The 13,955-nt window shown below is 48.3% G+C and overlaps 1 protein-coding gene across 2 annotated transcripts in view; it reads left to right on the top strand.

Annotated features, from left to right (window-relative positions):
* Nucleotides 1–13,955, top strand: part of MYO7B (myosin VIIB) — a 91,478-nt gene that overhangs the window by 39,141 nt on the left and 38,382 nt on the right. For both annotated transcript variants that reach the window (XM_047722721.1, XM_047722720.1), the window contains 4 exons: nucleotides 6,937–7,100; nucleotides 9,351–9,488; nucleotides 11,402–11,554; nucleotides 12,252–12,350. In XM_047722721.1, the coding sequence (XP_047578677.1) occupies nucleotides 6,937–7,100; nucleotides 9,351–9,488; nucleotides 11,402–11,554; nucleotides 12,252–12,350 (554 nt within the window). The remainder of the gene's footprint in view (nucleotides 1–6,936; nucleotides 7,101–9,350; nucleotides 9,489–11,401; nucleotides 11,555–12,251; nucleotides 12,351–13,955) is intronic.

A 13,955-nucleotide genomic window follows, 5' to 3' on the forward strand; every position in this document is an offset into this window, starting at 1 on the left:
AATAGTTCATTTTTGCCCTTGCTTCCCTTGCCTTTGGCGATGTTCCTAGGAAGATGTTGCTGTGGCTGAGGTTGAAGAGATTGCTGCCTGTGTTCTCCTCAAGGATTTTGATGGATTCCTTTCTCACATTGAGGTCCCTCATTCATTTTGAGTCTATTTTCGTGTGTGGTGTAAGGAAATGGTCCAATTTCATTTTTCTTCATGTGGCTGTCCAATTTTCCCAGCACCATTTATTGAAGAGGCTGTCTTTTTTCCATTGGACATTCTTTCCTGCTTTGTCGAAGATTAGTTGACCATAGCGTTGAGGGTCTATTTCTGGGCTCTCTATTCTGTTCCATTGATCTATGTGTCTGTTTTTGTGCCAGTACCATGCTGTCTTGATGATGACAGCTTTGTAATAGAGCTTGAAGTCCGGAATTGTGATGCTACCAACTTTGGCTTTCTTTTTCAATATTCCTTTGGCTATTCGAGGTCTTTTCTGGTTCCATATAAATTTTAGGATTATTTGTTCCATTTCTTTGAAAAAAATGGATGGTACTTTGATAGGAATTGCATTAAATGTGTAGATTGCTTTAGGTAGCATAGACATTTTCACAATATTTATTCTTCCAATGCAGGAGCATGGAACATTTTTCCATTTCTTTGTGTCTTCCTCAATTTCTTTCATGAGTACTTTATAGTTTTCTGAGTATAGATTCTTAGCCTCTTTGGTTAGGTTTATTCCTAGGTATCTTATAGTTTTGGGAGCAATTGTAAATGGGATTGACTCCTTAATTTCTCTTTCTTCTGTCTTGTTGGTGTAGAGAAATGCAGTTGATTTCTGTGCATTGATTTTATATCCTGACACTTGACTGAATTCCTGTACAAGTTCTAGCAGTTTTGGAGTGGAGTCTTTTGGGTTTTCCACATATAGTATCATATCATCTGCAAAGAGTGATAGTTTGACTTCTTCTTTGCCAATTTGGATGCCTTTAATTTCCTTTTGTTGTCTGATTGCTGAGGCTAGGACTTCTAATACTATTTTGAATAGCAGTGGTGATAATGGACATCCCTGCCGTGTTCCTGACCTTAGCGGAAAAGCTTTCAGTTTTTCTCCATTGAGAATGATATTTGCAGTGGGTTTTTCATAGATGGCTTTGATAATATTGAGGTATGTGCCGTCTATCCCTACACTTTGAAGAGTTTTGATCAGGAAGGGATGCTGTACTTTGTCAAATGCCTTTTCAGCATCTATTGAGAGTATCATATGGTTCTTGTTCTTTTTTTTATTAATGTGTTGTATCACATTGATTGATTTGCAGATGTTGAACCAACCTTGCAGCCCTGGAATAAATCCCACTTGGTCGTGGTGAATAATCCTTTTAATGTACTGTTGAATCCTATTGGCTAGTATTTTGGTGAGAATTTTCACATTTGTGTTCATCAAGGATATTGGTCTGTAGTTCTCTTTTTTGGTGGGATCCTTGTCTGGTTTTGGGATCAAGGTGATGCTGGCCTCTTAAAATGAGTTTGGAAGTTTTCCTTCCATTTCTATTTTTTGGAACAGTTTCAGGAGAATAAGAATTAGTTCTTCTTTAAATGTTTGGAAGAATTCCCCCGAGAAGCCCTCTGGCCCTGGGCTTTTGTTTGTTTGGAGATTTTTGATGACTGTTTCAATCTCCTTACTGGTTATGGGTCTGTTCAGGCTTTCTATTTCTTCCTGGTTCAGTTGTGGTAGTTTATTTTGTTTTATTTATTTTTTTTAAGATTTTATTTATTTATTTGACAGAGAGAAATCACAAGTAGTCAGAGAGGCAGGCAGAGAGAGAGAGGAGGAAGCAGGCTCCCTGCTGAGCAGAAAGCCCGATGTGGGGCTTGAACCCAGGACCTGGGATCATGACCTGAGCCGAAGGCAGCGGCTTAACCCACTGAGCCACCCAGGCGCCCCAGTTGTGGTAGTTTATATGTCTCTAGGAATGCATCCATTTCTTCCAGATTGTCAAATTTGTTGGCGTAGAGCTGCTCATAGTATGTTCTTATAGTTGTCTGTATTTCTTTGGTGTTCATTGTGATCTCTCCTCTTTCATTCATAAATAAATAATATATATAAATATATATATAAATAAATATATTAAAATATATATAATAAATATATATAAATAAAAATATATTTATATATAAATAAATAAAATATATTTATTATATTAATTTAATTATATTATATATATTATATTTATCTTATTAATTCTTTCAAAGAACCAGCTCCTAGTTTTGTTGATTTGTTCTGTTGTTTTTTTTGGTTTCTATTTCATTGATTTCTGCTCTGATCTTTATGATTTCTCTTCTTCTGCTGGGTTTAGGGTTTCTTTCTTGTTCTTTCTCCAGCTCCTTTAGGTGTAGGGTTAAATTGTGTACCTGAGACCTTTCTTGTTTCTTGAGAAAGGCTTGTACCGCTATATATTTTCCTCTCAGGACTGCCTTTGTTGTGTCCCACAGATTTTGAACCGTTGTGTTTTCATTATCATTTGTTTCCATGAATTTTTTCAATTCTTCTTTAATTTCCTGGTTGACCCATTCATTCTTTAGAAGGATGCTGTTTAGTCTCCATGTATTTGGGTTCTTTCCAAATTTCCTCTTGTGATTGAGTTCTAGCTTCAGAGCATTGTGGTCTGAAAATATGCATGGAATGATTCCAATCTTTTGATAACGGTTGAGACCTGATTTAGGACCGAGGATGTGATCTATTCTGGAGAATGTTCCATGTGCACTAGAGAAGAATGTGTATTCTGTTGCTTTGGGATGAAATGTTCTGAATATATCTGTGATGTCCATCTGGTCCAGTGTGTCATTCAAGGCCTTTATTTCCTTGTTGATCTTTTGCTTGGATGATCTGTCCATTTCAGTGAGGGGAGTGTTAAAGTCCCCTATTATTATTGTATTATTGTTGATGTGTTTCTTTGATTTTGTTATTAATAGGTTTATATAGTTGGCTGCTCCCATGTTAGGGGCATAGATATTTAAAATTGTTAGATCTTCTTGTTGGACAGATCCTTTGAGTATGATATAGTGTCCTTCCTCATCTCTTATTATAGTCTTTGGCTTAAAATCTAATTGATCTGATATAAGGATTGCCACTCCTGCTTTCTTCTGATGTCCATTAGCATGATAAATTGTTTTCCACCCCGACCCAACTGTTTTTCAAAGTGTCTGCACCAGCTCACATTCCCACCAACAATGTATGAAGGCTCTAATTTTTCCAAATCCTTACCAACACTTGCTATTGCCTGTCTTTTTTATGTTAGCCACCCCAGGGGATTTGAAGTGGTATCTCAGTGTAGTGTTGGTTTGTGTTTCCCTGATGCCTTGAGTATCTCTTCTTGTGCTTATTGTTCATTTGTATATCATCTTTGGAGAAATGTCTTGTTCAAAGCCTTAGCCCATGTTTTAATTAGTTGTCTTTTTATTGTTGAGTTATAAGAGTTCTTTATTTTTTCTGGATATAAGTACCTTATCAGATATGTAATCTGCAAATATTTTTTCTCGCTCTCTGAGTCATCTTTTCACTTCTTGATAGTGTCTTTTGAAGCACAAAAGTTTTTCAATTTGATAAAGTCCAATTATCTATTTTTTCTTTTGTTGTTCATGCTTTTGGTGTCATGACTAAAAAACCGCTGTCTGACCCAAGATTTACCTCTGTGTTTTCTTCCAAGAGTTCTTTAGTTTTAACTTTTTATTTAGGTCTTTGATTCATTTTGAGTTAATTTTTATTTATGCTAAGATAGGCTCAGGCATGGTTTTGACTGGAGAAATAAAGGCCTGGGGTGATTAAATCTATTGGTGTTCTTAGAAAAATGAGAAAGGTAGTCAGGGTGCAGCTGTGGTCAGGATAATGGGTCAGGAAGCCATAGCAGCATCTCTGTGGCTCATATGGAGAAATGAGGAGGAGCTCTGGTCTGTATAACTGGAAACTCAAAGTCAGGGATGATCTGTGCATACTTTTCAGTTGGAGAAACAAGGCAGTAGGAGGGACTGACACTTTCACATTAGAAGAGGTGAGGCGTTGGGAGGTCAGGGGATCATTTCTATTGTAGAATGAGAAGGTGGTGGCTCCTTCATTGTCCCCACCTGGCCCTGGCTCTGGGGCTCTTCAGAAAGGGAGAGACCAGAGCTAGTGGGACCTGCAAGGTCCCAGAACATAATACACTGAGTCCCTCCCAACCTCCATCGACAATTCAAGGCCAATTTTTATTATTTGAAGTGACATAAAACTATTGTTGTGTATGCTGTGATTAAGACAGCTTCTTTGTAGACTTTCTGAATGGAAAATTCTATTAATGTTCATTAAAGCTGAGCCTGCTAGTTTTTCTTTGGGTGTCATGCTGTGCTGATGAACTAAGCCCCACTTACTCTGCCTACTGGGGGATTCAGCCTGGGGTGCCTCAGTGCACCCCTCCCTTTGAGAACACCCCAAGTTGGGGAGGCTCTGCCTAAGCCTAGAGAGGCACAGAGTGTCACCAAGTGTCTGCTCATCCTCCATCTGCAGAGGGCAGCCTCCCCAGCATGCAGCTGGGAAAAGTGTTTGTGTGCACAGCACATTCTCACTCTTGTCACCCCCAGTTCTATGAGTCCTCTTGGTGCCCTGGAGCTCCTGGTACAGTGCCTTCCCCCCACAGGCACTGGAGGCAGAGGTGGGGAAAATCGGCTTCCTTCCCCCTGACTCAGTCTCCCTAACCCCTGACCAGGCTGTGCAGGTTTGCACAGAGCACCCCTGTAAAAGGTGGGGTGACTTAAAGGGGCACAGTAGGAGAGGAAACTCAGGGTCATGCCCTTGTGGGGTCAACTCTAGATGTCCCAGGAGTGTAGCCCTACAGCAGACCCCAAACCCTCACCAGCCTGGTTTTGAGAAGCAGCTCTTCTTCATCATCTTCTCAGTGATCCTGTGTCCCACTTTAGGACATGTCCATTCTTACCCATGCCCAGAATTATGCCTCTGTTAGTAGTTGGCTAGGACTGCCATACCAAATCTTCCCAGGTGGGAACAGAGATGCACTTCCTCATGGTTCTAGAGGCCAGAAGTCCAAGATTAAGGTGTGGTTGGTTCTTTCTGATGTTTCTGGCATCTTTAGTGTCTCTATCCATCTGTGTCCTAATCTCTTCTTATAGGACACCAGTCACACTGGATTATGGCCACCCATATAGCCTCATTTTAACTTAATCTCCCCTGTAAAGGTCCCATCTCTCCATATAGTCATAGTCTACGATACTGGAAATTAGAATATCAACATAGGATTTGGGAGGGATGCAACTCAGCCCCATAACAATGCCCCCCACTCAATTTCTGGATTCTCAGTCTTCAGGCTGGAGGGACCCCTGGCCCTAGCAGGACCTTCTAGGACTGCAGAGCAGGGCTGGTGGAGGGGCCAGGGCTACCAGGCCCTCAGATCCTCCTTAGCAAGCACAGATATGTTTGGTTCCTAAACCCATTCTGTTAGAGAGCACACATGCACTCACACACACATTCACACACTGCCTAAAGGGATACATTCTGTCCCAAGACCTGTGCAGTTTGAACTCATAATGAGGAGGGAAATGTGCCCTAAGGACCTCCTAATCAGAGCCACAAACCTATCCTTCAACTAGTAAGACAAGTGGTGTGAATGCCTTCCCTCTTTCCATTTTGGGCTCCCAGAAAGAACAGAGTAGCTTCCCCCCTATGCAGGTTTTGCAGGACATTGGAAGTAACACACACCCTCCCCCCCAACACACACACACAGACTGGCTGGCTGGGGCTGTGTGCAGATACTCCCAGAGCTGCGTCTGGGCTCAGGGGCAAGGGCAGGAGTGGCCATGCCTCCCTCTCCAGACTACAAGCTCTCTGGACATTACCAGGCTGCCAGATTTTCATGTCTTACTGGTGGGGGCGGGAGGCTTCTTCGCTCTGTCCTTTAACTTCTTTTCTTTGTAGCTCCTTTATATGAATAAGTAGTTGCCCCAATCAGACCTGCTCAAGGTCACCCAGAAATTTAGTGGGCCAGAGCCCTCATGAGAGCCCCCAGGCATCTCACTGCAGAGAGATCTAAACTGTATCATGAAGGGATGCACCATCTGCCATGGCCACTGGTCGGCTCTGGAGCTGGTTACTGTGATGGCTATGGCTGGAGGTGTCGGACCTGAGCCACTCCTGTCCATGGTGCACCCAGGGAGGGCTCCAGCTGGCAAAGAGGAGGAAAAGTCCTCAGGCCACCCCCTGACCTGAGTAGTAGGGCCCATGAGAAAGGTCCCACAGAGACCAGGGGATCCCCAGGAGGGCCCTGAGGAGCCTCCTGGAATAGACAATGCTTGAGCTGGTCTTGAGAATGAGCCGGAGCTGGCTTGGCTGGATAAGTAGGGAAGAGTGTCCAGCAGCACCTGGTGGGGGCTAGAGGTGTGGGAGAGCTGGAGCCTCTGGGGTGCTTTGGCACCAGTGGGGTACAGGGCCACAGGGGCCCCAGGAGATGAGGGAGGGGATGAGGAAGTCATGCTCTGATGGCGGAATAGCAGAGAATGGGTTCAGGCAGGGTGGCACAGCAGCGTGCAGCTCCAGGATGGTCCCGGTTCCCGGGCCATGAGCCTGGAAGTGTGGGACAGAGAGCAGAGGGGTGGGCTGTGATTCAAGCAGAAGAAATGGCCATGGCTTAGACAGGGGGTTGTGATGTGGATGGTGGGTGCAGGGGCTGGAGAGTTTAAATGTAGGTGTGACACATTGGTGCTGGGAAGAGCTGAATTCAGGCCCCAGGTGCAAGGAGCTCTGCTGACTGGACAGGGAGATCAAGGGAGGGATGGAGAGGGCAGCTTCGGTGGGGGCTCCTCCGGGCATCTTGAGGTAACCAGAGTCCCCACCTTATTGCCTTCCGTTCCCCTGTGGGTCAGAGGGGATGGCTGAACTGGGCTTGCAGATGGGCTCTCCTTTTCCCACAGGCTTCCTGGAGAAGAATCGAGATGTATTGAGCACAGATATCCTCACCCTGGTCTACTCCTCCAAAAACAAGTTCCTGAGGGAGATATTCAAGCTGGAGTCAGCAGAGACCAAGCTGGGCCATGGTACCATCATCCAGGCAAAGACAGGGAGCCAGCTCTTCAAGGTGGGCTCCAATGGGTGCCCTGCCAGTGCCTCCTGGGTCTCTCATACCTTAGGGCCTTGGGGGTCAGACATGCATGCCACAGAGAAGACCTATCATCTGGGGTCTCGGTTGTTTATTCAGGGCCCAGAAGTGAGTGTAAAACAGGAGTGGGGTGCTGCTACTGCTGTGTGGATGGCAGTAAGGGGACAGGTGCCTGTGGATGTGCCTACTTCTGAGTGTGTGGTGGTCCGGTGGGGGCACATCTGCTTTCGTTAATTGTATTTTTCTATACTGGTCTCTGTGCATATGTTGTGTGTGTGTGTGGTGTGTGTATTGTGTGGTATGTGTGTACAGTGCGTGTGTTTTGTGCAGTGTGTGTGGGGAGTACGTGTGGTGTAGGTGGTATTTGGTGTGTGTGGGGATTGGGGTTGGGGGTGTATTTTGTGTGATGTATGTGGTGTGTGTGGTGTGTGTATGGATATATGTTTGTGGTATGAGATATGTGTGGTATGTGGGGGAGTGTACTATAGTACATATGGTAGGAATGTGTATGGTGTGGGGGTGGAGGGTAGTATATGTGGGGTGTGCGAGATGTGTGTATGGTATGGGATTTGTGGTGTGTGCACATGTGTGCTATGGCATGTACGATGTGCATACGTGATATGTGACGTGTGGTGACATGTGTCTGTGGTATGGTATGTGTGTTTTATATGTATGGGGTGTGTGGTGTGTATGAGGGTGTGTGTGCTATGGTGTGTATGGTATATATGTGTGATGTGTGTGGTATGTGTGGTGTGTGTCGGTGGGTACGGGGTGTGTGCTGTGGCAGCAGAAGCACTAAGGGCTGCTGAGCAGGATGGTGGGCAGCAGAGAGCCCCCAGTTCTCCTCAGGGCAGCCTAGGATTTCCTGGGAGGGTGAGGGTCTGCCTACCCACTCCTTGCCATGCTTCCACCCCTTAAGAATGACTATTCCAGAAAAGCCCCATGCATCATCTAGTGAGGAGCTCCTCTAGCCCCAGCCAGTGAAGCGGGGCTAGCTGAGTGGTTCAGGAATTGGAGTATAGGCCGAGGAAACTGCACTCTGTGCCTTGCATTCAGCACTGGCCACAGTGAGGTGCCCTTGACCTTTCATTGTGCTCCACCCTACCTCTGGAGGAGGCCTCTCCAGAGACCTCAGTGCCCAGGACCCACCATGTGCAGAGCGGGCCTGGGGAGGCACCAAGGAGCCATGAGGCTGGGCAGGAATTGCCCAGGCTGGACCCTGTGTCTCACTGAGCTAGGCTAAACTCTCCCCATCTGAGGCCAGAGTACAGGCTTGTCCTGGCTCTGCGGGGGAGGGGGGGGTGCGGGGGGGGGGGGCGTGCAGAGCATGTCCTGGAGATTTCAGGGAACAAGAGGACAGCAAGGGAAATGCACATTATTTTACAAACCAGGACAACAAGAAAATGCTGCCCATTGGTATTACAAGGTGCTGATGATTGCATCCTCTTCTCAGAAGTGTTAAGACTTGTGTCACCAATTAATGCAATTTGGCACTACATACCTTTGCTAGGGTGCATTTGACTTGGGAAGGGTTTGATCAGAGAGCATCACCCAAGATCAGCATTGCACAAAGCACACACTGAGGCAGCTGGGGGCTTGTGCTGGCTTCCTCTTGCATCCATAATTTTGTCACATCTACTTTAAAACAATACACATGGGGGGCGCCTGGGTGGCTCAGTGGGTTAAGCCGCTGCCTTCGGCTCAGGTCATGATCTCAGGGTCCTGGGATCAGAGCAAGCCCCTTGTCAGGGCTCCCTGCTCAGTGGGAAGCCTGCTTCTCCCTCCCCCACTCCCCCTACTTGTATTCCCTCTCTCACTGTCTCTCTCTTTGTCAAAAATAAACATATAAAACCTTTTTTAAAAAAATAAAACAATTACATGTACTACAATCTTAAAATGTGCACTATAAAACATTTTTTTAAAAACATACAAAACCGATACAAAAACTAAAAACATTGAAGGGTAGAGGTAAAAAGTGAATGTTGCCAGTTTTCACATTCTTTCCCACTCTGTTGTATCATCTTGCACACCCCACTTGGGTGACCCCACCCCTGGACAGGATATCTTGCCTCATCTTACCCACCAGAACCTATGGTGGGCCAGTGTATGAGGGGCTGAAAGAATGTAGCCCTGCCTATCTGGGACCTTGGCAGAAGCCCTCACCTGGGTCAGCTGTGCCCCAGGCCGAGCTGCCCAGCCCCCCACTTATGCCTGTTTTTCTGCCTGCAGTCCACAGACCCCAGCAAGCGGCCCTCCACGTTGGCCAGCCAGTTCAAAAAGTCCCTGGACCAGCTGATGAAAATCCTGACCAGCTGCCAGCCCTACTTCATCCGCTGCATCAAACCCAACGAGTACAAAAAGCCGCTGGTAATGTGGGGAGGCTAGGGGCATGCGGGGGAGGGAGGGGGCATCTATTAGATGAGTCTGATGGTATCTAGGGTCACATCTCTCCCTTCAGCAGGCCTGGTCAGCATCAGAGCTCTCTGCCCCCATTCTAGAGATGGGACAGTGAAGAAAGGTGACCAGTCTAGACCACTGAAAGATCAGTGACTGGCTAGGCTTTCGATAACCCAGAGCTCTGCTGTCTCAATCCACCATTCAGGCTGTGTGCACTTGGCCAGGTGATTTACTTCTTTGAGTCTGTTTTCTGTAAAGTCAGAACTGTGCCTGCCTGGGGGAGGGGCAGAAGCAGCAAGAACTATACGTGATGTTTTGGCAAATCTGCATGTGTAAACTCCACTCAATAAGGCGCTAAGGGGCCGCAACTGGTACTAGAATGTCAGAGGCTGGCAAGCTGATGGTCACCAAGACCTGAGGCCAAGCGGCTCTTGGCCAAGCAGCTCTTTGAAGAGTGGTTTTATCCGCATATACATAGTGTGGGGTGGGAGCCAGGTGCCTACCAGGAGTCCCAAATCTGTGGGCTTGGGGATCCCACTCAGAGGCTGAAATTCAAGACTCCCAAACTGGGAGATGTCATCTCAAGGGAGATAAAATGACTCAAAATATTTTATAAGGGGAAAAATTGATATTACATTAATTATATTTTTGAATAGAATGAAACTATAGAAAATTGGGACTGGCCTAGGAAATCCAGAATGTATCTTCCTTAGAGGCGCAATACCTATATTTAGATAATAACTGTGCTCCCGGAGGCTCTCTGCCCACACCCACATCTCCCACTAGTGGAGCTGTGAGACAGGAGGGTGGGGCCTGAGGCTGATGTTCCTGTTTCTACCAGTCTCTCTGAGACCAAGGCTGCTGTGGGCGGGGAGGGGAGGGGGCAGAGGGGAGGGGAGGGAGCAGAGGGGAGGGGAGGGGGCAGAGGGGAGGGGAGGGGGCAGAGGGGAGGGGAGGGGGCAGAGGGGAGGGGAGGGAGGAGGGAAGCGGGGGCAGGCTGGCAGGCTCAGTGTTTAAACCTGGCTCAGTCACTTGGGAGTGTTGGCCCTGAGCCTCAGGTATCTGTTTTTAAACTGGAGCTAAGTACTCCACCAGGTAGGGCTGTTGTAAAGATTAAATGAGAAACACTGAGCCCACAGGAAATGCTCAATAAATCGGAACCAATTAGTTGCCAAAGACTAAATGCCATAAGCAGTTGTTTCTGTGGCTCTCAGTGTTTCCAGGTGGGTAACTGGCTCCTGGTGGAGCTCCAGATTTGAAGGTGTGCCCCTAGTTCCCAGACATTCCTGGCTCGGAGGTTGAGAGGAGGTTCGCTAGAGGCTAAGCTATGTAGAGTCTGGGGCCCTGGCTGAGTCCCCATACCCCTGTGAAAAGTGTCAGGCCCATAGTCCCGTTGGCCACGCCTGTCTTTGGGTGGGAGGGGGAGAGAGACAAAGCTAGAATAGTTTCTGACTCCAGGTGGGAAATGTATTCCTACATTCCGCTAGACTGTGGGAAGCAGAATGGTGCTGGAACTGCTGCAGGGGTGCACACTCCAACACAGGCAAGGCCAGGAGGAAACATTTAACATGACAAATGCAAATGACTTTTATATTCATAGCACTTTGCTTATCCTGAGAATGAGGGAAGTATTTAGTGTTCTTGTGGATGCCACAGTTGTATGTTATCAACTTTTATCTCCTCAGAAACACTTTCAGGACTTTTCAGTGACTTCAGACCAAATACCTCTCTCTTCAAAAGAGACTTTTGGTCAAACCAAGCATTGTTGAGTTGTCTCGCATCTGGGGATGGCTGCAGGGCTGGGGTTGGGCGGGCTGCCCTCGCACACGTGGCCACCACGTGCCAGGGCTCAGAGAGCGGGCCTCCCACTTTTGCCCCCACAGCTCTTCGACCGGGAGCTGTGCATCCAGCAGCTGCGCTACTCCGGCATGATGGAGACTGTGCGCATCCGCAAGTCGGGCTTCCCCCTACGGTACACGTTCCAGGAGTTCTCGCAGAGATTCGGCGTGGTGCTGCCCAGCTCTGTGCGCTTGCAGGTGCCTGTTGCCCTCTGCCTCAGCACACTGGCCCTAAGAGGCAGTAGTGGTCACCCTCAGAACCCCTGCCACCTCCAGGTACCCCAACCTCCAGTCCCAAGGGGGTCCTGGAGCTGCCCTCCTGAGGCTAAGGGCCCCTTCCCAGACTCCAAGCTTTGCAGTGACCCTTGCTCCTCCCTTCTTCTTACCTCCTCCCGCCCCAGGTCTCACTCCCTGGGTGTCCTGGAAGTGAGGGAGCCTCTAGAGGCTCACATGGTCACACTCACTGGATGAGGCCAGTGGCTGGATATGTTGGTTCTAGGAGGTGTCTGCGATTTAAAGCACATGGTAGCAAGCTGGGGAGATGATGTGTGGCTGGATTGCTATTTGGGACAGGAGGTCCTTCCCATCCTTCCTCAAATATCAACCATCCTGAATTTTGGACTGCCCAAGTACCCAACAGCCACACTGAGTCTCCAGGCCTGTAAAGCATGGTGGCCTTGATGTTCCAGGTCCTGGGTGCTCCCTTGGGCCCCATCCTTATTTGGAAGTGCCTGAGCTGTGTCCTTGCTAAGCAACACTGACGGTGAAGCCCAAGAGAAAAGGAAGACTTGAATCCCAGAAAGCCTTTGAGAAGGGACCCTCCACCCCCCACCTTGGGGTGGGGTTGGGGGGCTGCTCCAACTCCCCTGAGTCACTCCTGTCTTCTCTTTGGCAGCTTCGAGACAAAGCTCGCCAGATGACTCTGCACATTGCTGAAATGTGGCTGGGAACAGACAAAGAGTGGAAAGTGGGAAAGACCAAAATCTTCCTGAAGGTGAGCTTCAGAATGTGCTGGTCCTCAGTCTCCTCCTTTGGGGCTGTTCCCATGCCCACCAGGTAGCATCCCCTCACCCACCCTGAGCCAATGCCATGGAAGACTGCTCCAGGTTTGACCCCCACCATGAGGCATCCCCATTGTAGAAAGCCATGCTGGAGCCATGCAGGGGGCAGGCAGGAAGGAAGGCAGGGGGAGTGTGGGGAGGGCTCAGCCCAGCCTACAGAAGTCCAGGAGGCTTCTCAGAGTGGGGCATCTAAGGCTAGACCTGAGGATAAGGAGGAGCTGCTCCAAACCACCAAGCAGAAGCAAGAAGGAGCTCAGGGTAGGCTCCCACAGTCCCTGAGAATAGGCCTCCTTCTCTGTGCCAGGAGCCGGACCAGGGAAGTCAGACTGGGGGAAGCTCCACCTCTTTAGAGCCCTGGGGAGCTAGTGCTTCAGTGGAAGGAATCCATTTGCTGATTCCCCCTCACCCCAGAAGAGCTTGTCCTTGGGCAGGTGTGTGCAGGCAGTACCACCCAGCTCCTGCCTCCACCTCTCACGACTTACAGGGAGGCCCAAGTCACACAGAAACAGCTTGTGGCTGACAGCCTCTAGCCCCTGAACCTGGCCTTTGGGCCCTCCAAGACCACAGGTTGGGTCAAGAGCGACCAAGAAGAGAAACTCCACATTCGCTAACCTTGTAAGCTGTGGGTGGGTGAGCAAAGAGAGAAAGAAGAGGGAGAAGAGAAGATCAGTGCCAGAAGCATGCTCTGCCAGCTACCCAAGCCCCACCCCATCCCTACCACCCCTTCCTAAGTCCTCCACTCCCTCTACTTTCACAAAGAGTCTGCTTACCCAGCCTCTCTGTTCCCAGAGGGACCTCCCTGCCCTGACCCTCTAGTCAGTCCATCTGTTCATCTGTCCATGCATCAGCCAGGCCTGTGCTGGGGCTCTGGACTTAGACAAGAAGGAAAAGGCAGAAAGGCTTCAGATTCCACTGGGGAAGTGAGGCTGGCAGAGGAAAGACATGGGAGAATTCCCAGGGTGCTGTCCAGGAAGCTGGGACAGACGTTGAGGGCCACAGTGGGGGAGGTCAGTGTAGCAGGTGGTCAAGGAGGGCAGGAGGAGAGTGCCCATTGCTTCACTTCTCTCCTTCCCTGGCTGCTTCTTGAGGTCACCATCAGAGGTCTGATATAGTTCTCTGTCCCCTGTGCCCACCTGGGAAGAGGCTCAGTGCTTGCCTAATGCAAGACTGATGGAGGTGGGAGAGGCCACCAAGCTCCTGCCTCTCCTCACCACTCACCAAAGGACCAAGCTGCTTTCTTTTCTACAAAGATGGTCCTTCTCCTACAGGGACTAGCATGGCAATCCCAAGGAAACAGCGATCCAGGTGAAGTACAAAGGGAGGCCAGAGAAAGTCACAGCTCAGGGGCAAATGGAGCTCATTAGCTCACTTTGAATCTTACTCAAAGCTTGGGGGAGATATATTTCTATTGAAACAAGCATGAATCTCTATTACAAGTTGAGTGATATTTCACATGAATTTTGGAAAATGAAACACACCTTCAGGGAAAATTTGCCCCCTTGTTACCCAAGAAGTACCAAGTAGAATTAACAAGAAGA

The sequence above is a fragment of the Lutra lutra genome, chromosome 3, assembly GCF_902655055.1.
Source record: "Lutra lutra chromosome 3, mLutLut1.2, whole genome shotgun sequence".
Taxonomy (NCBI): Eukaryota; Metazoa; Chordata; class Mammalia; order Carnivora; family Mustelidae; genus Lutra; species Lutra lutra.